At 34.5% G+C, this 26,906-nt stretch overlaps 1 protein-coding gene across 2 annotated transcripts in view; it reads left to right on the forward strand.

Moving 5' to 3' along the window:
• MYOM2 (myomesin 2) overlaps nt 1–26,906 on the forward strand; it is a 74,407-nt gene that overhangs the window by 42,241 nt on the left and 5,260 nt on the right. For both annotated transcript variants that reach the window (XM_042890678.1, XM_042890684.1), the window contains 16 exons: nt 2,245–2,371; nt 6,299–6,477; nt 6,661–6,775; nt 7,355–7,511; nt 7,618–7,724; nt 8,840–8,884; nt 9,292–9,428; nt 13,880–14,024; nt 14,137–14,196; nt 15,607–15,674; nt 20,320–20,433; nt 21,776–21,863; nt 22,942–22,980; nt 23,644–23,749; nt 26,299–26,462; nt 26,759–26,795. In XM_042890678.1, the coding sequence (XP_042746612.1) occupies nt 2,245–2,371; nt 6,299–6,477; nt 6,661–6,775; nt 7,355–7,511; nt 7,618–7,724; nt 8,840–8,884; nt 9,292–9,428; nt 13,880–14,024; nt 14,137–14,196; nt 15,607–15,674; nt 20,320–20,433; nt 21,776–21,863; nt 22,942–22,980; nt 23,644–23,749; nt 26,299–26,462; nt 26,759–26,795 (1,688 nt within the window). The remainder of the gene's footprint in view (nt 1–2,244; nt 2,372–6,298; nt 6,478–6,660; nt 6,776–7,354; nt 7,512–7,617; nt 7,725–8,839; nt 8,885–9,291; nt 9,429–13,879; nt 14,025–14,136; nt 14,197–15,606; nt 15,675–20,319; nt 20,434–21,775; nt 21,864–22,941; nt 22,981–23,643; nt 23,750–26,298; nt 26,463–26,758; nt 26,796–26,906) is intronic.

The following is a 26,906-nucleotide window of genomic DNA, read 5'->3' on the forward strand; positions in this document are numbered from 1 at the left end:
TAAATTTACTTACTACAATGCTAGCAGGCCATTCCACTGTGTATTTTGGGATGTAGAAAGTGTGAAAGGTGGAGTAGAGACACAGTAAATCAGCATCATCGTTACTATGAAATGGAAAGACTGATATGGCCATTTAGATGAGGAAATTTTGAAGAAAAATTTGCAAAGTAAATTCCAGAATGAGTTATAGAACACTTCATAAAATGAATACGGTTTTCATTAATGAGTAGCATGCTTATCACCACTGCAGTAACATCCAGAGAAAGGATAGCAGTATTTAGTAGGACAGATAATCATGCTGTCTGTAGAACTGGGAACTTGAAATGGAGATGGGCTGAAAACAAATCTAATGAGCTCCTGTTCTTTCTCTCAACTTTTGCCTGCACCTGGAAATAGGAGTATATAATAAACCTACCGTTATGTCTAATACCTTCCTTTCCAGTGTACCAGATCAGTAATTTTAGTTTTGAGATAAATTGTATCTGGTAGCTCCTATAATTTATTCAGTTGGTTAACAGAAGAAATTCCTAGTTAACTTGAATGAGGAAAGATTAGGAAGATAGGATATAGCAAGTAATTAATCAATATGATGCTTATTAAACAATCAGATTTTTTTTCTTAAAGAAATTCTTGAAATTATCTCTGCAAGCCAGCAAATTGTCTGCCAAGGAATAAATTATTCTTTAGGAAAAATTTGACACTAAAGTAAAAAATACTGGTGGTGAATTTGGAAAGAATTTTTCATGCATAGAAGGCAGTCAGCAATGCTCAAGTACACATATGTTTGTGATTGAGTTTGTAACTGGCGTCTCTGACACAGCAGACAGAGAATGGGTAGTGAGAAATAAAACAGGGTAGATAGGATAGACTAGAAATGGCAGAGCTAAACAATGCTTTTCTGATATTTTCAATTTCTAACTCATTTGTAAACATATGAGTTATTAAGGGAAACCATTCAGAGCTTAATCTGATATTTAAGTCTCCATCTTGCTAGTAGCTGGATTTGTACCTTAAGGTGTATCTTCATACATTATTTTTATGGACTGGAATCTGAAATACTTAAGGGAAATAAAAGCAAGACAGCTTTTAGTAGTCCAGAATATTTTATGACACTGCAATCAGACAAAACCCTCAGATACACAGTGTAGCACCAGGAAATCACTGAAGTGTAACTGCCTCCGATTAAATAATTCTATGGGAGCCTACAAATATTCTTTCCTTAATAACCTGGGATTTCAAAGTTATATTTACTGGCTGAATTATTGTTGTAAATTACAGTATATTGCTCTTTATTTTCAAACAATCCTGTCTAAACTGTATCAGTGCACAGCTTTACTTAGCTTAATCTGTTTGCTTTGATCTTGCATCTAATGCTCAGATTATCATCCCATCGTATATTTGTTCCCCTAAAGAATAACACACTAAATTTTTTTTTTTTTTTTTTTTTTTTTTTTAAATCTCATGTTTTCCCAGAGAATGCAGTATAGTTTGTTTAATCATGAAAATTCAAAACTGTTCAGTATCTGTACCAGAATTACTGGTAAAGGAAGGAGATACTCAGGGTGTCAAGATTGCCTTACAGATTGCATACACTGATCTCAAAGTCTGAGATAATGATGTGAAGACACACTCACTGAATGTCTGGTTTCACTTACCAGGCAGAGAGGTAGCATGGATTCTGCTTATCCCATTTCCAGTGCTTACTTCCTCACTATTTAACGATAAGTAATGTTGAAAAAAACACACATAAGAGCAAGAAGAAAAATTGCCAGGAGACAGTCTTTCCCAAAGTTATAACCACTTACTACAGGTATTAGTTTCTCATTGTTTCCCTCTCTTCTCTGGTCAATCAAATATGACCTCTCTAGACCAAAGAAACGTTTGAGCTCTTAAGCGCATGATATATAAATATTACAAGAAACTATCTTCAAATGCTTCTCCCTAAGTATCTGTTGGTGGCCATTCATTACTTGGATTCTCTGGACCTTTTTGCTCTAACCTTTTGCAGCTTCTCATGTCAAAATGTTGATATTTCTAGGGTGATGTGTTTGAAAGCATGGAAGTACAGCCTATCATACCGTAGCATGTTTGGGTTAAGAGTAAAATCTCTAGGTTAGAGCCTGCCAGTACTCTAGGCACAGCAGTTAATCCTGATAATGAATTAACCAATGCTTATTTCAATGAATGCTTATTTCACGTTTAAACACAGTAAGTCATAGCTTTTGATTTGTTTTCTCCATAAAGGTAGAGAATTTGACAGAAGATGCTTTCTATGAGTTCAAAATTGCTGCTGCAAATGTGGTTGGAATAGGTCATCCTTCAGATCCCAGTGAGCACTTTAAGTGTAAAGCCTGGACTATGCCAGAACCTGGTAAGTCTATTAGTTTCTTATGGATTAAGTTTACAATAAGCTCCTTATACAACCCACATAATGCTCTAGTAAAACTATTTGATGTCTTTTCTTTCATTTGTGCCAAACTACCAAAATCTTCTATTAAAAGCTGTCTCTGGATTTCCACTGATGACAGCAGATGCTCTAAGAAGTGAATGATCTTTACTTAGCTTGCTAAATATCACTTTCATTTACTGTCTGTGTTAGAACAAAAAAAAATCTCAGCCGTTATTGTATGTTTTTATTACCATCATCTTTTTAGCTCTGGGCTATGAGCTCTATCTCACTCTCTTCTTTAGGGCAACATACAGTCATCCTAGCACAATAATTGGAATCTATTATAACTATTTCTGGAGTTTCAGACTCTCAGACTGGGATACTGATCATAAATAAGAATCAGCAGGGACCTGTTTCTTGGCCTAAAGGAAAGTAGCACAGCATTCCTCACAACTTATAGCTAAACTCTCACAGTCTCAATTACTGTGCCCCCCTTCTTTATTTATGTGATTATGCAGATTGTACCCAGGTGTTACCTGACAGATTGTTATTAACCAGGTGTTAGAACAAATTTGCTAACAACCACACAGTAGGAAACTGGTGTTTAGGTTGTCTATAGTTCACCAGTGTAGACATAGCTAAAGACTTTTAATTATGATGCTAACTCCTTAAACATGTTAAAGAAGCACTGTGAATTTAGGGCAGGCAGTAGAAGGAAGTTAACTTTTAGCTACCCTGTGAGCACGTATATTTGTGCTTGAATGTCAGGTACCAAGGGAATTGTTTTCTGTCAGTAATGCTTCAGTTCCGTAAATAACCTATGAAAGGCTTTTTGAAGGCCAGTGTGCTCTTTTTATAACACTCCTTCACACTGAGCATCAATTTTTCTGAAGCTGTTCCTGATGTTTGTTACTGATTTGCCTAAACAAAGGGTGTCACAGCACAGCCCCTGATGAAAACACAGGTACCTACCACTTTTTTGTTTCTATCTTATTTTCCCCTAAATGCTGTGAAATACTTCTATGTTGTTAAATTGAATTCTATTTACGACACTGAGTTTTGTAATACTGTTAAGGATCCACTTTAGTGCCTGTTTAAGTAATCAAGATCTGCCTGACACCTACTCACATCTGTTTTATTCTTAAGTGGTCATACAGTCTTTTTGTTGGTGAATCCAAAAGCTGAAATTATTTTTATAAAACTGTTGAAAACTTCAGTGGTATCAAAAAGACATAATTTGCTTAAGAAGGCTGGAATTTTTCATTTTTGTTTTCTATGTAAAATGTAGCTCTTGCCTAGAACAAGAAAGACTTCAATGAGATAATAAATACCTGTGTTGTTGGCAGAGGCTTGTTTAATACATCCGTAAAGACTTCCACCCATGAAGGATGCCCAGGCTATCTATTCCAAACTTTGCTATGCTTAAAATCCAGAAGTTTTTCTAATATTCCTGAATCTTTCTTGTAATTTAATCCTTACACCTTGTCCTGTCTACAGAGGATGTGAAGAAGACATTGCTCCTTTCCTCTCCTCAATGGATTTTTGTTGTTTTTAAAAACTTTTTCAGACTTCCAGCTTTCTTCTTAGCGAGAAAAATGAGTCTCTGTAGCATTTCCACATGGATCATTTATCTGCTACCTCTAAATAGATGTATTTTTTCTCTCTTTTGAACTTTTCCTAAGTGGCTCATGTCTATCTTGAATGGCAGCACGCAAACTGTAAATATTATTTCAAATAAAGATTTGTCAGTACTAAGCAGAGAAGTGGTAGTTCCACACATCCTGCAATTATTTGCCCCCTTACAAATCCCTTCCTATTTGCCATTTAAAAAACCATTATGTTATTATACTAAGTTTAGGGTTTACTTCTTTTTAATGCCAAGATTCTTTTCTGCAAAACCACTGCCAGAGAATTCTTCAGCACAGTTTCTATCTAAATTCTTCTCTGATTTCATAAACGTTGACTTCTGGGTTCCATGACATGGCAAAGCTGTCAATTACAAAATGTTTAATCTCCTAACAGACTCCCAGTGTGTTAATTTCATTTTCTTACCATTTTGTAATACTTAGTATAAATGCATCGGGGACAGTTATTTTCCTTAAAGAACGTATGATTTATACACTGTTCGTCAGCTGATTACATTGCTCTAATTATGAATACAGCTGAATGGAGTATTGCATTCTACTTGCTTAAGCAATAGCATAAAAAACTGTGTACCCCCCAAATCTTCAAACTTGTTAAAACGTTTCTCAAGTCTTTCCTAAGATAAATTTTTAAGCAATAGCTTAGCAATAGCAAAGGTAAAAACTTGAGGACTGTGGGAGACTGATCCTTTTCCCTGACTGACTGAAGACATCGATGACTAATGTGATGTGACTGCAAAGTACTCCCAGTGTCACCAAAATATTCTCCCACGTTTGATATAGAATTGCAAGACTTCTAGTGTGAGTGATGTATTCCAGAGCCCAGAGCCCATTATTATTTCATTGTTCTGCAGAACTCCAGTCCTATATCTGTGAGCCTCTGTGAGTTAGCAGTGATAGCTAATGAATTATTTTACATGACTTTAAAAAAAAAAAAAAGAAGCATCTGTGATCTCAGACTCCTCAGAATAGAACATGCTTCATTACACATTTTCTTCTATTGTCTAGATTTCAAATAGGTGCATCTGCCAGTGGAAATTTAATTATCTTTGGATATATAGACATTTAGGTTGGAATCTTAATCAAGCCCTAAGAGAAGGCTTTATCTTCCTTGAAAATTGTGAATTTTCCTTGAGAAATCTAGTATTTAACTTCTTAAGATCTGCAACATATACTCAAATGTTACTTTTCTGAAATGTACTTATCTACTACCGAGAAAAAGTCTTTCTGTTATGTGCTGAATCTCAGCCCTGAGAAATTTCTCACAGGTTGCCATCATGTAAGCTGGAATGGCAATCAGATTAATTTTTAAGGTTTTCCTGCTTTTTGTTCTTTTACATGATGAGAAGTAGTTGGAAAAAATATTTCTGATGTAGGCCAGACTAACAGCACTGGAAAATCCATCTCAGGTTTCCTTAATTTAAATTTAAAACACAAGAAGCAAACTTCCAGATACATTATTTGTCTGAAAGGCAGTGTTCTGCTATAGATGTTGTCACCTTGCTAGTAAATGGATATGATTATGCCTTGATAGTCTATGGATAGAAATAAATACCAAGAGTGTAGTAAAAATTAAATACTATAAATCAAACTGAATGGTTCTGGAACAGTTAAGTGAAGGTAAATAGCAGTGAGAATATTCCTTGACAGCTGCAAAGGTAAGAACTCTCATTTATTCCTAGAATAAATTAGAATGTTTTTGGTGGAAATAGTATTCTTAGCAGATATCCTATGTAAAAATTATTCTTGGCTACCGTTATCCACTTCAAAATGAAAAACGCTCTTCTGCCAAAGAACATGAAGCCTGATCTAAAGTCCATTGGTAACAGTTGGTTTTGAACCAGGCTGGAGAATGTACACCAAGAGAAAATAAATATCTTTATGTTAAGTTGTGAACCTGAATCTAAGCTCACTGAATCAACTTTGTTTTGGGGCTGGAGAATTAAATATTACATAAAAAAACCTCTGCTTCTTGTTGGAAAATTTTGAACTGCGTGGATTGCCCAGGTGAATAACTTTCTCTTATAATGGAGATACTGGCATCCAGATAAGAATGCCTTCTTTGGAATATTCATGTCACTCACCACATAAAGCAGATCTGTTTACTTGAATATCATGAATAGCAGGTTTATTACATAGGAGGAGATATCTGGAAAGCAATACAGTCAAAACAAAATTAAAATTATATATTTCCATGTCTTCAGCGACAGTTTTTAAAACTTTATTACAATGAAGTGAACTTCCATACATATTTGAAATGTTTTAGGTCCTGCATATGATCTCACAGTTTGTGAAGTTAGAAATACATCACTGGTTCTTCTATGGAAAGCTCCTGTCTATGAAGGCAAAAGCCCCATTACAGGGTACTTAGTGGACTATAAGGAAGTAGATGCAGAGGACTGGATCACTGCTAATGAAAAACCCACTTCACACCACTATTTTAAGGTAACATATAAATATTACGGTTTGTGTTAATTCAAAACTGAATTTTAAGAACATCTGATTGAGTGCAGCAAAGATACAGATTTGAACTTAGTCTTCTGCTAACATCATCAAATAGCTAAATGAAAGAGCTTAGACTGTTGTGTTTTTTTTTTTTGATTGACTTTGCTCTTCATTTTTTTCAAGGTTACTGATTTACATCAGGGTCATACCTATGTTTTCAAAGTTCGTGCAGTGAATGATGCTGGGGTTGGCAAGTCGTCTGAGATATCTGAACCAGTGTTTGTTGAAGCAAGCCCTGGTAATGAACTGTTTTACCTCTTCTGCTTCTGAAATATCTGAAAGTAGATTTAATGAATCTGACCAGATATCATAGTACAAATAAGTATATCAAGAGTTCAAAAGCTCTTAGCCTTAAAACTGAAAGAAAAACTCGTTATGAATTCAGAGGTACTGCCAAGCATTGTTGCTTTACTTACTGCAGGAAATATTTTGATAATTGGTTATTTTAGTTTTTTTTTCTCATAATCAGAAGTGCTTCTGCAGTAAGTGAAAAGTATAACATGACACATTCACTTAAGCTTCAGGACTGATGATAAAATTAATTTACTTCAATTGCTCCTATCTTCTCATATTCAGTTTCATTTTATCTCCTTGTTTCTCAATAAGCATGTATTATTTTTAGTATTCCTTATTTGTTTAAAGAAAGAAAGTGGCTAGAATGTGATGTTGAATCAAAATATGACACAAACATTTCAATATATACGAGTAAACCAATATTTATTAGTGGAGATGGTTAGAATCTGCATAGGTTTTTATCATTTGTGTATAGCAATGCTAAAGAGAAATGCAGCTTTGACATTTGATTCTCATTTTGCAGGAACAAAAGAAATCTTTTCAGGTGTGGATGAGGAAGGTAATATTTACCTCGGTTTTGAATGCAAAGAAGCTACAGATGCATCTCATTTTCTGTGGGGAAAATCATATGAGGAGATTGAGGATTCTGATAAATTTAAGATTCAGACAGAAGGAGATCAGTAAGTCATGCACTCTGTATCAAAGCCCTAGGAGTTTATACTGTTAATAAATACCAATAGCATGGTAAAACCCACTAATTATATCCTTCATTATTGATTATTTTAGTTCCAAGCTATTCTTCAAGAATCCTGATAAATCGGACTTGGGAACTTACTGTATTTCAGTTAGTGACACGGATGGTGTTTCATCCAGCTTCATTTTGGATGAGGAAGGTAAGGTTCTTACCATCTCAGGTCTGTCTTCATTTTGTGACCCCAACTACAATAAAAAACTTCAAAGAAAAAGAAACGAACAAACCTCCCAGTCTTTCCTGTGCATAAAGGACAAACAAAGAAAAACATCACAGTAGGTTTTGTGTTGTTAATTATTTTTCTTATTATCACAATAAAGAAGTTTTGTATATATATAATTTAATACCAGTGAGGTGCATAGAATTAGAGAGAAGAATCTGAGAAAAAGAATGTTCCTTTCACAAAATGTAAATTTATTGGGTTCAATTGTCCTTTGGCATATATCAATATCAAACTTATATCAATTTTGTTTTACTTTGTTGTAGCCATTTTATTTCATCAGAATTGCAGTGAATTTGCTTCAGTCTGACTTTGGTATACCATGCAGGGTTATGGAGGTGAAAAGCAGAAAGAGAACTTGGCTATTCTTTCACAAAAATATTTTTGGAGCTTTTCCAATCCACAGTCTGCAATTGTTGAGTTCTTAAATTAAGCATGATTTTCCCTCCAGCTACCTTCTTTTTAAGACATTTAAGGAGAACCAATGAGACCAAGTGAGAGTTGAGTTGTAGGCAGGATTTCTGTCATAGTGCAATCAGCTTCATTCCTTCCATTCACCTGCCATTCAAAGTAGATGTCAAGAAATTGGTTTTTTTACCAAAACAAACGAACAAAAAAAATTATCCAGGACACGGACCATGTATGTAGATTCTTAGTCAATTATCAATATCCTCTTCTTCTAGTGAAGATAAATTTTCAGTATTTTAAAATTTCTGTTGAATACTGTGGACATGATTGTCACCCACTTGACCAGCTGCTCAGGATCCCTAACAACCTGGCTTCGAACACCTCCAGTGATGGGGCATAGGAAATAGGAAAAATGAACTCATAAAAAATGAACTCACAATAAATCTATGCATTACAATTTTAAATTTATTAAAGCTTATATTTAGGGTATAATTTTCTAAAGAAAATTGGGTATTTCACATATAAAACTTTAGGAGATTATTTGCTGATGCTCATATGTAACTTCTTTGACAATTGTATTCTAGCCATGTTTTTCAGAATAAATTAAAATATGCTTTTCTGAATTTCAGAGTTTGAACGTTTGATGACAATAAGCAATGAAATAAAGAATCCAAGTAAGTTGAAGACCTGAATCTATTTTTTGCTTCTACAATAAATATAATTAAATACTAGTGAATGAAATTCTCAAAAGGATCTTCCTGATACAATGGCAGCTTCACTGATCAACTTGATAATAGAGTATAAGTTGTTTCTAGCCTATTCCTTAAATACTGTACAAACTGTAAATTGTAAACTCAGCTTTCTCTCTTTTTTGAAAAAGTAATTTAAAAATGAGCCAAAGACTGCATTAGATGTCTTTTCACTGCATAAAATTAATTCTATATTCAGTGTTCCATAAATAATGGGAAGATATTAACGCTTTACTACACTAGTCCCTTTTCTTAAAAGAATTCACACATTGTTGACTTTTGATTTCTTTTTTCTTTTTTTTTCTTTTTTCTTTTTTTTTTCTTCCCTGCAGCAATACCTCTCAAATCAGAATTAGCTTATGAGGTCCTTGAAAAAGGAGAAGTCCGTTTCTGGATTCAAGCTGAAAGCTTATCACCAAATTCTACCTATAGATTTGTTATAAATGATAAAGAAGTTGAAAATGGAGATGTAAGTGCACATTGAGTACTACTATATATTTGTGAATCTGCTTAATGTAACTTTAGACATTAATAATGCATTTATATTAATAGTTTAAAGCCAATTTATTAATTTCGATGTGATAATATTTGAAGAAAAAAAAAAAGAGAAAAACATAACCCTCAGAAGTCCATGCTCATTTTTCAGAGCCAGATGAGCAACAGGAAAAGAATAGGAGAACATAGGCCCTTAATTAAACACATCTGATTAAAAGCAGTGCACAAATATTTTAGGAAAATTGCTCAAGACATAGAAAGCTGCTTCAAAGTACAGTTTTTGACTGCAAACCATCAAGAAATATTGCTCCCTGAGACCCTCTGAAGCCAATGCTGGCAGTTTTATATATAATCTGAGAGGCACTTGACCATGCAAGAATAGTCATAGACATAAAAGCTTTAGACAGTATCACTTTCATTTTCTTTAATTACTGTTATTATTTTTAATTTTGGCCTAGACGTTGAATTGTTACTGATTGGCTACATGGAGATGAAAGAGCAAACCACAAGCTTGTTAGCTCTAGGAAGTCCTTTCATGCTAAGGGACACTGAAAAGATTGGGCTGTAAAGAAAGCAAGGTCATGTCCTTGTGGGCCTGTAATATGGTTCATTTACTGGCCATAATGTTCAGCACTGGAAATATCTTTTCCTGTAAGAAATACATGTACAGTACAGCTAGTTGAAAAATTCAGTTTATTCTTGAGGTTACAAATCCTGTTTTTGGCCAGAGGAACTTATCAGCATTTTTATACCACTGAAAAACAAGAAGCATTTCCTTTAATGATAGACTTGCTTTCTAAGCAGAATGCTCCTCTGTATTTCTTACTTCAAGAAATAATAAACTCTAGCACTGAAAACCTGAATTTAGTGATGAGAATGCATTGAAATGGCAATATTATGTTTTGGCAGTCTCAGTGGATCAGAATAAGCTATTTTTAGATCACATATGTTTTGAAAGCATTGACATCAGAAGGAGAGTCTAGAAGTGGAGCTGCTTTATTTCACCTTTTTAATTAGTAACCCATAGGTGACATTTACTTTTGGAGATTGATGATATTTTTGTGGAAAGTCACATAAAAGCCCCGTATTTATGGTGCCCATAAAATCATTGAACTTCATCTTGCTGCATAATGGCAATAGTTAGAAGCCTAATTACACTTTAAAACCTGCCTGGAGACTGGGCTATAGTCACTGAACATGTTCAATAGACCGTTGTGCTGGTGAATTGTAGTTTGATTCTTGACACTGAATAAAATGATAATTTTTTTCCTTTAGGTCCTACCCAGAGAACAGTTTCTGTAAGATTTTGAAATAATGTGAAAATGGAACAAACTAGGTCTCGATTAATCAATCAACTGTCGTTTAAATCTTTTAAAAACTTTTTCTTTACCCAAAGTGTAAAAATATTTTGGGAGGATGTGATAAAGGATCAGATTAAAATATTCACCTTGCTCTTTTTTTTTGTTCTGCTTCTGGAAAACCTCAATTTAACATTCTCCCTGGAAACTCATTAAATGAATGCGAGTGTTGTCCTTGACTTCTGTGGGCAAGAGAGTATAAGAGAGAGTTTGAATTTGCATTTCTTGAAAGGTTGCTGCTGTTATTAGCTCTCTTTTTTCAGCTCTCTCTACTGGCCGATATAGTCCAGTCTTATATATCAGTACTTAAATAAGTAATTTTTCTACTTACTTTTCTTATTAAGTCTTATCTTTTCATATGATATCTTCTAATATATATTTGAAAATGCATGTCCAATTATAAAAGCCTTTACCCTTGTTATTTTAGGCAAATGGGATACCTCAGTCTCTTCCCTCTAATCATTAGTTATTCAAATTGATCTGTTGGCTGCTGCTTTGTTTAATTCTGATATTTTTTTCTTCATTCTTCAGTTACCTAACAAAGATTTAAATTAGATTAGTCTAACTGTATTTCCATCAATGATAATACATTTTTAAAGAATGTTTCCTGGCACCATCTTGTTAAATATTTTATCATGCAAACAGTCCTAGCTCTAATTTTTGGTTATGCTACGTCATAATTGTTTGGGAACAATTCGCTTTGCACAGAGTCCTAGATAAGAGAAATAAATCTCTGATGTTTACACATTCCCTTCCTTTCTAATTGATTACTATCTCTTCCTAACACTTTTCATATTTTCAGGAGCCCATAATTACCTTATGAACTCTGCTCAGTTCCTTTCATTCCCAAATCTCAGTATTCCTTATTGAGAATGTTTTAGAAGAGAGCAGGTATCAGCACTGTTCAGTACAAACCTGGACCGAGGTCATCTAGTCCTACTTTCTTAATCTATTTTAAGATTATTTTGTTATTTCATGATCACATGTGTTCTTTTCCTGATTTTTCTGTTTTAAGAATAAGGGGAGTGAAAAGACATGAATGGATTTATGCCATATTTTTAGTGGCCGTATATTTTTTCTATTATATTGAAAAATGGCTTTCTGTTTTATTTCCTTTACAGAATTTACAGAGTTTGTCTTGTTTTCATTTCAGTCCTCTATGTACTTTTGACTCACCCTTTTTCAGGTGTTCTGTAATACCTTACCGTTTATAATATACTATTTATTAGATTTTCTTTTTTTTTTTTTTAAGTTACAAATTTTACAGCATTTTACAAGTTGAAATTGATATGTTGATATAGTTGAAATTGATATGTTGATATAATTGAAATTGATATAATTTCTTTTTGTACGACTGGTATGTTTGAATAAATAATAATAATAAATAATAATAAATAAGTAATAAATGGTAGCCATCTTGCTATGCCTAAGCTATATATAGGTGTCTTAAGTAGCTGCAAATGTGGCAGATTCTCTCAGCCTTACCACTGTTCTTCAGATGACTGCTTTGACAGGTTGTCCTCAGTTGGTAATTTAGTGTACCAAGCAAGCAATAAGTGAGTGGGCATACTTTGCAACATCGCATTAAGTTCTGCATCTGTTCAGGAGGTGGCCAGGAGGCATTCCTTAAAGCTGAAGACATATCTGTGGAGTCATTCTTTCTTATTCTAGACCAGTATTTGAAGTTTCTTCCACTTAAGGAATTGGTCCCAGATAGGATAACAAGTGGTATTTCGATTAGATTTCGTTTTCTTCCTTCTTCCTTCCCATTTATTAAACTTTGCCTGCTTCTGGCCTTTAACTATTTCTGGTTTTGGATTCCAAGAAGAAGGTTAATCAAAATATTCATAAGGTCTCTTGTCTCTTATAGCAGCTACAGAGCATATAGTAATTTATTGCACAGAACTCCTCTGTCCCCTCATGAATCGAAGAGTTAGTGTGTAGTATCCTTGACCACATTTGTCACCCCAAAATATTCACCAAATAAATTCTGTGAATTATTGTTGTTTTCCTTTTGGAATTTTGTAATTGAGATTCAAGCAGTATCACTGTTAGTAATATGCACAGTCCTCGTATTTATTACTCACTGAGTGAAAGAGGATCCTACTTAGGAAATCATGTTTATATCTAAAATAGTACCTGTAAATTAAATACATGTTTTTCGATTATTGTCAAGTTTTGCTTGTAGTTTTCTGTTTTCTTCAAGATTCCTGCTAAGAAATCTTTCTAGAATGTTATCTTTCTAGAATGTTTAATAGAAAGCACCCATTAAAAGACATTAACAGTGAAATCATTTTAATCATTTAAAATTTAAATTGTTATTTGGTATTTTCAGTGTTCTCCAATGACTATAGTGGGTAGCTAGATGTTTTGACAGAAATCTAATTTTCCTTTGCTGAACTTTGCTGATCATTTTAGTTCCTGGCAGTTCAGTTACATCTGAACAAGGAAGACACAAGTTACAAATTCTCAGTCATGGTCTTAGTCTTTGGGCTTCTCTGGAAAGAATTCATAGCATAAGATGAGCGAATTATTATACTCTCCCTAAATGTGTATTTTTAAGTAAGATCCAGTATAAAGCTGCCACATATACCTCAGAAAGTGCTTAGTGGTTATAATGGCTTGAATTTGTTCTGAAGATTCATTTACAGGGTACATGAAGTTCTGCATCTGTACCTATAAATAAAATATTCCAGCTACCTGTGGAATTTGCTAGGAATATTGCTTCAAACTAGGAAAACCCTTTGTTGAACTGGAAGCTGTAATGTAGCTAGCTGTGGAGGCATGTCTCTAAACATGTATAGTGCAATAAAGTATTATTTTTAAATGTAAAACATCCATATTATTATGATTTGAGGGTTCCAAATGCAGCAGCACACAGAGGTTTCCACCATCACTGGGACCTTGTTCAACAACAGTGAACAATCATGATCCTGTTATCATAGTACACGATTAAAAGGAAATGAAAATAATGAAGTGTGAAAGTGGAGTTTACAAAACACGTCTTATTTGGTAGGGAATCATAAGTACTTAACAATACAGTAAAGTTATTACTTGTTTATTTCAGAGGCACAAGATAAGTTGTGACCATTCAAATGGCATTATAGAAATGGTGATGGACAAATTCACAATTGACAATGAAGGTACCTACACAGTACAGATTCAAGATGGAAAGGCCAAAAATCAGTCTTCATTAGTTCTCATTGGAGATGGTAAGTTCAGTGAAAAATTAAAACTTTGACTCACGTGAAGAAATAAACTTCAATTGTTCCTTGAGTACCTTTATGACTAACTGATTATTCATTCACCTCTTCTAAAATTCAGCATTTAAGAAGGTATTGGCTGAGTCTGAGCTCCAGAGAAAGGAATTCCTCAGGAAGCAAGGTAAGAGAGTAGATCGGTGACTTTAGGCCCATTTTGCACCTAATGATGCATTCCTGGTGAATAACAGGTGCTTTTAACTTTCATACAACTTCATTAGAAGATGAGTATGTTGCACAGTTGGAGAGGATATTGAACTCTTGCTGGATATAGATCTTATTTTCCAACATTGTCATTTAAAACTTGCAAATTGTGACATTATTTTCATTAAGTAGTGGAAATCTGTATAAAAGGTTATATTTGCTGAATATTCATAAGAAGAGTGTTTATTGTAGGCTCTGAAAAAGCAAAACACTTCAGCACGTTTTGATATAAGCATACAAGTTGTCACTTCATTATAATTGACAGAAGAGCTGCCAGGACAGAGTCAGACAAGGAATATTAAAAGCCTAATCCTGTGGATTCTATCCAGGCAAATTTCAGGAACCAAATGTATGTGTATTTGTTACATAGTTGTTAGATGTTTACAGTTTGTTAGGTACGTTTTGTAATTTTTTTTGAGCTATAAGTAAGAATTACTACTAGATAGCTAATTCAGAATTCTATCACTGTGAAATGCTGAAGGAATTGAGTTTGAGCTCTAGTTTGTAATTTTTACTTGGCAATAACATGACTTTTAGAATGGATGCAATGACAATAATTACAAATAATTTATTCTAAACAGCTTAGGTAAAGTTGTCTGAGTAAGTACTGTAATTGTTATATTCTATCTTAAAAAAATTAATTATTCTGTTTACTGCATAAACTCACATGAGTTTCAGTTCTCAATGATCTAAGCAAAAATCTAGAAATTTGCCATATTTCAGATGTGAGTATAGCAATTACAGGCTCTGATCCTACAGAAAGGAAAACATATTCATGAATTTACTGATATGAGTAACCACAACTTCAAAAGGACTAAACATATCAATAAATTTTCTTAGGGCATATATATTTGGATTTGGAACAACAGTGGGGAACAAGAATGTTTTCAGACTTCAAATAATTTAGACAAAAATTGTCTGGCATGGTATTTTGGCTTCAAATATTCAATTGGTTGAGTGTCAGAGTATCAGACTTGCATTTGTCCGTTATCAAGTTCCACCTGATTCAATGAAGCATCTTAATTGCAACTATTTTGTTTCTTTCCCATGCTTACTTGGAAATTGAGCATGAACATATTTAGCAAGCTTGTTTGTGTCACTCACCTTTTTACATTTACTCAGGATTAAATTGGTACATTAGACACATGGGCTAATACAGTGAATACTTACTGCAGGACTTTTCCCTTTGTGCATTCAGGAGTGCCCTGAATCATTCTGATATAGGGATGCTAGAATGTAATTATTATTATTTTTGGTTCTTTTACTAGAACTGTCAGATATCCTTTCCTTCCTTCTACAACATAAGATTTAAGACTATTTTGTTTCTTAGGTCCCCACTTCTCAAAGTTTCTATATTGGGAAGTTACAGAAGAATGTGAAGTTCTGCTTGTTTGTAAGGTGAGGAAATACTCTTGAAATAATTTTTAGAATGTGTTGCTTAATAGTTGAGGAGAAAGATGCAATGAAAGATTTTGATGTTTTTAAAATTAAATCTTCTTAGACACGTTTAAAACTACACTTTCTGACATTTCCAGCAGTAAAATGAGTCAAAATCTACTCTCTTCCAGTTGGCTTTCTGGGCTGCAAGCGCACACTGCTGGCTCATGTTGAGTCTTTCTTTTCCCCCAGATCTTTCTTCTCAGGGCTGCTCTCAAGTCATTCTCCACCCAGTCTGTATTTGTGAATGGATAATCCAATCTTATAATAACTGTGAGCCATAAAATTATTTAAGTGCAATAACCAGCCTTAACTGGTTCTTCCTCTTTCCACAAAAGTAGTCTCAGTTCAAACTCTTTCCTCACTGTTTTCTGATTTGGATGTTCTTCTACTAATATATATATCTATATAATTTAATCAAATGTAGCCAAACATGTAACAAAAGTTTTAGAATCAGTATTATAAAACAGGATTCTTATTATATTTGGCTAATGACATTTGATTCTTTTGAAAGCTGGTGTGCACAGAATTTAGAATAACTTCTGCTGTTAAGGTCTTATATGCCATTCTTAATTGATGTGTTTACACTTTTGTTGCTCTTCTCTAGAAAGACTAATTAGAGGCCTCAATTAAGACCTCAATTAAGGTCTCAAACTAAGTTAATTGAATTCAGTAAGCGTCAAACTGTTCTTCACTGTCTTTTCCTGTAGCACATATTCTACTGTATTAATTTTCTCCATTTCTTTTGAATAAATTTTTGTCTTTTAATTAGACCAACTTGAATCACTCACTATGAGTAATTCACATGCATCTTTTTATTTCTTCTCTCTGCTCACTAATTAGGAGGCCTTTAACCTCAACTTATTCCCAGCAGATCTGACCTGGGTGGTGAAAGTGCCACTTGGTGAGCCCCGATTTTACCACCATAGCTCATTAGCTAATGTGGTACCTTTGCTGATACTGAAATACATAGCTGCAGCACTTTATAATCTCAACATGAGTCAGGCATGAACTCTGCTTATCCCTTTGTTCACATGTGGAATTGTATTGTTGAACCAATTATACTATTGTTAATTCTCTACAAATTAATCTGAAATTATCCTTCATTTTTTGACTGTAGAGCCTGTTTATTCCACTGTGAAAGGCCGATATGCTTTTCATTGGTGTGTCTTTTCTTCATAGGGTCAGAAAATTTTATTTAAATGCAATCTAGGATGTGGGCTGCCTGCAAACTCATCATTTTAACTATGCTGTTGACCTTGTAATATTTATTACTGTTAGTGTGTGACTGGACATTAGGTTCAGGCCATTGTTGATTGTGACTCCAATTAATTTTTATACATAGGAGGAAGTTGAACAATTAAGTCTGTATTTATCTCACATGAGGTACCAGATGTTTAAGTTAGAAGAAGTGTGGCTGCCTCAATCTGTATGTGCAGTAATGAAATGCTCAAGGAGCAATCTCTGCCTCTCCAGACCATATCCTTCAGGGTGGCTTATATTCATACTGCTCAGTTGGCTCCCTGTAGAGAAGACTGAGCACACACAGGCTGCTTAGCACTTGGCACAGGTCTCTTCTAGATTCTGCCTTCTGCCTGTGTGCAAAATAGTTTGCACGGGTGTTTTCACCTCTTGAAAGAGCCTGGGATAATGTGAAGGGATAACGTGATCTGCAAGAGAGGGCTTTTGGCCAGGATGTTATCAAAGTCTGTGGCATGAAATGGGGTCTTTGGGAACTGGATGCTTGGTTAGGGCAGAGAACTGATAGTATGATCCAGGTTCATAACAGTAATAATAAACAAATATGGATTGTGTTATATAATAACACATCTAAAGAAGTATACATTACCTCTGGTACCACTTCCTTTTTGTGAGATTGGACCTGATTGAATTTTTACTTAAAATTTAATTCTAATTATCTTATTATTGGTATTGTAGACTCTGAATGACAGAAAGATATATTTATCCATCTGAATGACAATTTGATGTGTTTTCTCTTTATTATGTGCTTATTTTTCTATACATGCCAGTGTCTACTGTCATTTTTCTTCAAGAAATTCTAAATTTCAGAATGTTTGGAAGCTACCTACTCTTGCATATCTTTGACTATTATTTATACTGCATCTATTGAAAGCAAGACTTTTGGTGTCTGACTAAACAGTAAAAAAAAGATAACTTTTCTTAGTCAATCACAACATCAAATAACTTCAGCGCTGCAAACTGCCTGTGTCTGAATCTCTGTGTATTTATTGTCAGATTGAGTGCTAACAGTCTTTGATGAAAAACTGTTGAAAAGTGTTAAAGGTTTCTTCCTTCAGGCTTTGTTCAAATAAAATTGCCACATATGTCATATGGCTACCGGAATAGCCACCTTATAGTTACTGGTAAATGTAAAATGCTTCTCATTTTTTTCAGGCAAGACATTGCTCTGGGCCAGATTGTGAGCCCATACACTGTCAGAGGCGTACAGCAACCACACTGATTATTAAACAGCAGGATACGTAATTATAGTGAGCAAATTTTGAAGACCTACCAGAAAGTAGGTCTTTTTTGTGAGAGCAAAAAAAAAGAGCTTTTAGGAGAGAGCAAAAAAACCCTCCTTGTATCTGGTCTATATCTGGTGATCTCTATAGTGAGTTTTTGTAGAGCTCTTTATCAAGAGTAAGATTCCTCTAATGTAAAAGGTTCAAAAACTGGTATATGTATTTTCCTCTAAGCAAGCCACTTGATATATGTATGTATATAGAAAAGAATTAACTTCTAGGCTGCCCAGTATCCATTTGTTTAGTTATTTTTCAAGATATTCTTCAGTGACTGCCTGGGGACTAAGAAATATCTTGCCAGCTATGTCCATCTACCAAAACCTTGTTAACTCTTCCCATGACCTGGAAGTCTTGGATGGGAAGAATAAACCATCTCATGATTCAAGTGGAAACTGTTAGAGGCTTGTTACACCACCTGGACTGCCACAAATCCATGCGGCCAGATGGGATCTACCTGAGAGTGCTGAGGGGACTGGTAGAGGTGATAGTCAAGCCACTTCTGTCATCTGTCAGTGTTCCTGGCCAACCAGATGACTCAGAGGACTGGAGGCTTGCCAGTGTGATTCCCATCTACAAGAAGGGTGATAAAGAGGATTTGGGAAACTACAGGCCTGTCAGCATGACTGGTGTGCCAGGGAAAGGTTATGGAGCAGATCATCTTGAGGGAGATCACACAGTGTGTGCAGGACAACCAAGGGATCAGGCCCAGCCAGCATGGGGTCATGAAAAGCAGGTCCTGCTTGAAGAACCTGATCTCCTTCAATGATCGAATGACCCAGCTGGTGGATGAGGGAAAGGCTGTTGACATAGTCTACCGAGACTATAGCAAAACCTTCAACACTGTTTCCCATAGTATTCTCACAGTATTATTGTCCTCTACAACTACCTGAAGGGAGTTTGTTGTGAGGTAGGTGTTGGTCTCTTCTCCCATGTAACTAGCAACAGGACTAGAGAGAATGGCCTCAAGTTGTGCCAGGGGATATTCATGCTGGACATTGAGAAGTACTTCCTCTCTGAGAGATGATCTTGTAGGTCTTTTCCAACCTTGCTGATTCTAGGATTCTATGATTCTGTGACTGGGGATTCAGGTTAGGCACACAAATACCATTGCATTTATGTGTTTTTTGGAATGAAAAGAGTATAGAAACATTAAATAAACTCTAGTACTTCTGAAAAGGAGAAAAGTAAAATATATTGCCAAGGTTTCTAGTCACAGCTGAGCTTTTGGCTTCTTTGAATTAATACTTCTATGCCATTCATCCAGCAATATTTTAAGTGTTTCTAATGCACAATTTATATTTCCAAATTATAACAGTAGATGAGGTATACCTGTACTCTATTTATGTATTGCTCAGATCAGCTGCTACTATTACAGCAAAATTTTGGCTTTCAAGAACCTTTTCTGCATTTACACCACTTTGTTAAATTCTTTTGTATCAAGAGACAGTCCTAATTGGTAGGATTCCTCAAGTCTTTGTATTCCGCATAGGACACGTTGTGGAAACAAGGATTTCTAGTGCAGCTTACAATTTCGAAGTCTCAAATTCTTATGGAATAGTAATTTCAATGGCTCTTTGTGGTGCTGCCCTGAAAGGTGTTGCTTATGTTGCCAGGATAATTGTACAAATTGACTGAATATTCTCCCAGATAGAGTCTAGATTCTGTGTTACAGGTCTCTGGAGACGTGGAAAACGCAGAGGTCAGAGGAAATTTCAGCAGCTCTAATTTCTAATTTTTTACAGATAGCTCTAGACAAATTGCAATCAGATGACAACTCTCTTCCTTAAGGGAACAGACTGACAGAATTGTCTTTAAGGATTTGACAGTGCTCTGAAGGCCTAAATTGCCTACTTCCAACCAGTTCTGTGCTGCAAATAAATGTTGTAGGAATAACATTCTGCTGAGCAGGACTTGGTTTGGATTTTTTTTTTTTTACTTAACTTGATTTGACATGTGTTATAAAAAATTGGCTTCTTATGCTGCAAGTACTTTTGTGACCATGTATAGTACAGTATCTTTCATCAGGATATAGCCATGACTATGTGCCTTTTTCTGTTGTGCAGGTTGCAAACACAAAGAAGGAGACTGTTTTCAAGTGGTATAGGAATGGTTCTGGGATTGACGTTGATGAGGTGCCTGATCTGCAGAGGGGAGAATGTCACCTCACTATTCCCAAGGTACAGTATCACCTACTGATCAGAAATGACAGCTTCTGCTTGACATGCTATAGATTTGCCAGGCAGATCACTCCACCAGCTATTATGATTTTTATGAAAAATTTTAAGAAAAGGCATATTTTGTACCCTTCAATTAGATAGTGAGTAGTTACTGCTAGTAAAAGAGTGTACATTTTTGTTACAGATTCAGACATGTCTTGCTTAAGTTACTTAAAAATCCTTTGGTGAACTCTTTTTTTTTTTTTTTTTTTTTTCCTTTTTTTTTCCTTATTCCTTAATTTTTCAGTTTGTTCCAGCACTTTACAGTTGTCTTCGTTTTATTTCCTAAGGTATAAGGCTTTTTAAGATTTATCTTCTTGTGAGGAAAATAAGCTGCTGAAGTATCCCCTGCATCAAGTCTTTGAGTTTTCAGCATAATGTGCATTCAGTTTAATTTTTTATTTAGTGTTTTTTCTTAATTGTCTTCATGTTTTTATAATTTATTCCCTTCATTTCACTTGCAATAGGATACTGGCTTTCCAGTGGCTTTATTTTTCCTGTGTAGACTTTTTGGAGAGAGGGTGGTTTCAGCTTGTCTTGAATTGCTGTCTTTAATTGTCATTTAATTACACGACACTTTTCCTATTGTAACTTTCTTGTGGGCTTGTATAAATGTAAGATTCAGTTAATCAGTCTCCAACCTGAATATAAGTAAGTATATATTTTCCTTTAAGTTTTAAAATAAATTAAAATAAAAACACTCAAACAAAAAACTACTGTCTTTAAAGCAGTATCACTGTGTTAGTTTTTGGAATGTAATTTTTCTAATGTTAATGAATGCACTATTGTAGTAGCATGTAATTTAACTATAGCTGCTGCTTGAAGAAATCCACTTAGTTGATTCTTGAGAAGTTAAAAGGAATAGATGCATTGTCTTGCTCTGCACATAATGACTCCAAAAAAGACAATAGATTTGAGTGAATAAAAATGGAATTTCTGAAGTTTATGTTAGTTGCAGTTACCCTCTTTCGCATCTTATTAAGCTACTTCTAGTTTCTGCTGATAAGGATCAATCCTGTTTGTCTTTATGGAACAAGAGGAAGAAGGAAAGAAAACCCACATTTATTAAGGCATTTGAATGGAACTTGAATTATGATTTAGGCTTAGGAACCTAGATATAGCTGCTTTAAAAAAAAAACATGTACAAGCCACTTATATTTTCCCATCTTATCTCTGGCAAGATTATTCAACAGTAAGTTGATTGCAGTACAATGTCTGTTGTTTGATTTAGAAAAGCGTGAAGAGGTTAAGCAAATATATTCATATCAAGTTGGTCAGTAAACATCTTGTGCTTTTCTTGTAGCTGTCTCGCAAGGATGAAGGAGTTTATAAGGCAACACTGTCAGATGATAGAGGTCATGATGTCTCTACTCTTGAATTATCAGGAAAAGGTAATATTCAGTTCACTGTATCAAAGTAATGATCTCTACATTCTCTCAAGAGATGTTCAAAAGCTACCTTTGCAAATTGCAAGCTAGCAAGCGTGTTTGGGGTTCTTCGTATTTCAGTGCCTTCCTTATGGCACTGAGGCCTGAACTGCAGATGGCAAGTTTAGAGGGGGGGACACTTTGCCTTATAATGATTACTTTCTAGCACCCTCACAGGCAAGAAGTGAAGTAAATTTTAATCAAGCAGGCACCATCTTTTATATGGGATCTTTTGTAAAGAGCTCTTTGTCAAGTTCGGTAAGTTTTAATGTCTACAAAAGATGTAGCATCAAGTCTTTCAAATATATTGAAGTAGGAGTCTCAGGGGGGACTGACTGTTATTCTAACTGTAAAGTCATAAAGCTATAATTCAAAAACTGTGAAAAAGCAGACCGAGTTGTAGAGAAAAACATGTTCACGCTCTTAAATGAATTACCGCCGTTCAGCAGAGTAGGATTTTCAAGTAAAGTTTATGCTGACCATTGGAATGAACAGAAGATACTGTGGTTCTCCATCTTACAAGAAAGTACTCCAGTTTTCTATTACTTTGTATAATATTCTCCCCATCCAGCATCCCATCAGTACTGTGATTTTTTAAAAGTTTGTTATGATACCTGATTTATTCTATTTGCTCTCAAGAAGTTTATATTTGCCAAATTCTCTGCTACCAGCAGCAGATGGGTATGGTTTTCTCCAAGAATTTGATAATTTTTTATTTCCCTTGCACTCTCCTCTGAATGTGAACTGTCAAATTAATGACCTTTTATTGTTTCTGGCATGAAGGATATGAAGCCAAAGATCTGCCAGCACATGGCAGACACTGCATGCAGTGGGTACATTCATTGGCACAGCACAGAATTCATATATTGTACACAGGTAGTCTCCAATTTGTCTTGTACACCTGTTACAATTTTAATGGTTTTCTTTGCCTGAGGATATGAAGATTTCCCATATCACTTTAATTAAACTAAGCATTACAAAGCTATATTTTGATTAAATTTTGATGCTACATTTTCTTTCTTTCTTTTTTTTTTCTCCACAGTGTATGATGATATAATTTTGGCACTGAGCAGAGTCAGTGGTAAGTAAATGCTGTCTTGGATTTTCATGTAGTTTTTTTATACTAAAGTCATCTGAGCCTAAGGCAGACAATTTTTATTGTAAGTGGGAAATCTATGGCAGTCATGATGCTTACATTTTTATGGGCATGTTATTAAGTTTCTGAATAGGCAGTCAACCTTGCTAATTGACACTATTAAGCGGGAACAAAGTATTATTCCACCTGGCTTGTTTGGTTTAGATACTGTGACAATGTTACAGCAATTATTTGTTTTATACTTCCCATTAGTAAATGAGCTTTATGATACAGATAGAACTAGATTCTGATCCTAATGCCAATAAGAAATTCAGAGCCATTCCAGTGAAAGAAGAGGAATTGCACTCAAATAAATTTTGCATGCTATTAAAATCATGGCGCCATTATTTTATGGCAATTATATGACTAGCTGATTACTTCACAAAGGATCTTGCTAGTCATAATATTTGTATATGATCATAAAACCATAAACTTCCACTAAAATTTCATCTGATAAAAATCAGCAGATCTCCTTTGAGAAGCATGAATCATTGTCTCTTTATGGTACTTGAGAACTTCAGATCTTGAACATTTTTTGGTTCTCCATTTGACGGTTTCCTGTTCATTTCATTATATCTCTTGATTTGCATATATTCCATTTCACCGTAGGTAAGACTGCTTCTCCTCTGAAGATACTCTGCACAGAAGAAGGAATAAGGCTCCAGTGTTTCTTGAAGTACTACAATGAAGAAATGAAAGTCACTTGGTCTCACAGGTAGATGAGAATATATTTTCAAGTTCGAGAAAAATATAGTCTTGAACATTTGTTATTTTGTATTTGGTGTTTCCTGTAGTAACTGGAGCACGAGTGAATTTCTCTTAACAGCGTTTTATATTCTCAGTTCGCATTGGTAGTGATACATTAAAAGAAATATTGACAGACTTGTCCAGTACCTAGAAGTAACAGCACAAAAAAAGTACATGCAGTATTTCAATCTGTTACTCAGTGCCGGATTTTTTGTCCTCCACTGTATTATCTACTTGGTTCAAAGACAGTTAAGAATTGGAGCACAGTTTTCTGTCCAATGTTGCTCTTTTCTATGAATAGATGAAATCCTCCTCCAGAAGTAGGTGAATTGCATGCTCTCACCATTTAATAAAAGCTTGTACTAAGAAAGCAGTTAACCACAACATTCAAACTTTTTCACACTAAATATTTTAATTCTATTCCTCTTCTTCGAAATGACAGAAGAGGAAGGGAAAGAAGTGCAAAATGTTTTAAGAATATCTGTCAGAGCTGAGAGTATAACTGGAATTCAGCTGTAAAATTTCAAATACTTTTTTTCACCCTCATGTTACTTTAATTTTAGACTTTGGTGGTACTTTTTATTCATCTGTGTATTTAGAGTTAGATGTGTGTCCAGGTGCTTTGGTATGTTTGGCCTCTATTATTTTGGAAACTGCATGGAGGATGTTGAAGGATTTTAAACCTCTTCAGGTATTCAATTTTCACATTCCTTGATGACCTCCAAAGATGACACACAGTGAAGTGTTCTGACCTGGACAGGAAGAGGATGGTGTGGCTGCACATTGTCTTATTCAGTTAGGAATGTGAGAAAAGTGTCAGTGATCATTAGGTTCACGGAGTGCAAACAGACTTCTGTGAGGGTGCTCAGTTGAACTCATAACTCAAGCTTTGTATTCAGTAAGTTCTTCTCCTTCTTTCAGTAAATTTGATGTTTGCGTGATGAAAAGGAGAAGAAACTTTTTTTTTTTCCTTTATCTTTTACTCAATCAGCTTCAGTTTCAAAGACTTATTCCATTCCACCATATGCTTCAAAGAAACATAAAAACAGAGAATATTGAAATATCAGCATGCAAATTTATATTTGATAGCTGATATCCCCCACATACTGATGTTCCATGTTGTGTTATTAAACATATTTTGAACAAATAACATTTCAATCATTTCATAAATATTATGATTAGGAGCTGGAGTTATTATGAAGAGCTAAAACAAATACTAAAACCAACCAACCATAAATAACCAGCATCCTCTACACTCCCCCAAACTTGTTTCTTTTTCAAATGGAGTTCTATTACATTATTCCTGGACAAGAAGACTGAACATTTCCTGTTTTTTAGACAGCTGCAGACATATCATGAAACATAGTAAACAGATTTCCAGCTAGCTTTGAATTATCCATTATAATGAATAGCAGGAAATATAATAATATAAGACCTGAAACCAGAATGCATTATCCACTCATGGCACAGTCGGGAATACAGTATTTTGTAATAAATAGTTATTTCTATCCAGGTGTGTATTTTAATATACTGAACTCAATGTAGTCCTCTTACAGACAGAGAAATAATAAAAATTCCTTTTCCTCATCAAACTGGCTATGAAGCCAAATCAACCATGTCTGTGCAAATAAATTAACTGATCAAAGAGAAGCTAATGTTGACTTTATCTGCTAAAAAAAATCCAGTTAAGTATGCTTTGGGCGAAGGGAAGTAAAAAATCTTTTCTCTAGTTAATGAGAGAAAGCAAACTTCACAAGTCATTGAACATAGCTTGGTTTCTGTACTCTTCCTAGACAGCTTCTTCTATTTCCACTCTTCAGGACAGATTACAGAGCAGAGGAACCACCAATATAAATTAACATAGCATTTCTTATACTTGGGAAGTGATGTTTAGTCAATAGAATGCTACACTTTGTTGTTTTTTTTCAAAGTATATATTTACTAATTATCAGCAATTAGAAAACTTGCTTCTTGTCTTGATCTCAAAAACAAATGAGCAAGCAAAGGTGTATTTTGTCTTGATGTGAGAATAATACATTCTATGTAAGTCTTTCATTATTTTATTAATATTTTTTGGAAGTTAATGAAAGGTAAACATTTTCTTCCTCTTGTAAAAAAAAAAAAAAAAAAAACAGATTTTTTTTTTTCCTTCAGTGAACTATTTTAATGCATTCCACAGTTACTCTGTTATTCATTGCGCATGAAGAGTTTAGAACTCTGAAGTCATACAGCATATTCACATTCAGATGTATATGGACAGTTCAACACAAACACAAATGTCTTTGTGGGGAGAAAAAAAAATGAGGAGAGAATGAAGGTGTAAACCATCAGAAGGAAAGCTCAAGCTAATGATTCCAAAGTATTTCATACTCACATTGAAAAGAAAAGAATTGCATTCACTAGTTGCAATTTATTTCTAATTTGGAAACAGTACGTTGTCTAACTTTTTATAGATGGTCTCCTATGGAGATTATATATGAAAAGAATGTTTGAACACATTTCTATTCATTTTTCAAGGGAATCTAAGATTTCTTCTGGTGAAAAGATGAAGATTGGGGGTGGAGAGGATGTTGCCTGGCTGCAGATAACTGAACCCACTGAAAAGGATAAGGGGAACTACACCTTTGAAATCTTTGGTGACAAGGAATCCTTCAAACGCACACTTGATCTGTCTGGGCAAGGTATATTTTTAAGATCATACTTATATGGTGACTTTTCACAGATTAAACAGAATTAATCAGGAATGAGAAGAGGAATGCAGTAAAAATAGATATTCTGTTGTCAAAATTATATGCAATTTAGTTGCATAACTGTTTTTACCAGTAGTGACACTGAATTCAGGGTTTGGTTTTCCCTTCTGCTACTGTTTAATGCTGTTGTTTTTAAAAAAGCTTTAGTAAGGACATGTATTTAAATACTTAGACCAAAATGCAAATGATGTTCACAGACAACAACTCTCTCAACTGTTTTCTTACAGCTTTTGATGATGCCCTTACCGAATTCCAGCGACTCAAGTAAGTGCTACATTTTTTTCATTTTAATGCTACAATAATCTTATCACAGGAAAATTATTTCATTAATAATTTATTAATAACATTACATATGTTTTTTCCTCTCTTCAACGA

The sequence above is a fragment of the Lagopus leucura genome, unplaced genomic scaffold, assembly GCF_019238085.1.
Source record: "Lagopus leucura isolate 7727_CA_CO unplaced genomic scaffold, USGS_WTPT01 Super-Scaffold_73, whole genome shotgun sequence".
In the NCBI taxonomy this organism is placed as follows: Eukaryota; Metazoa; Chordata; class Aves; order Galliformes; family Phasianidae; genus Lagopus; species Lagopus leucura.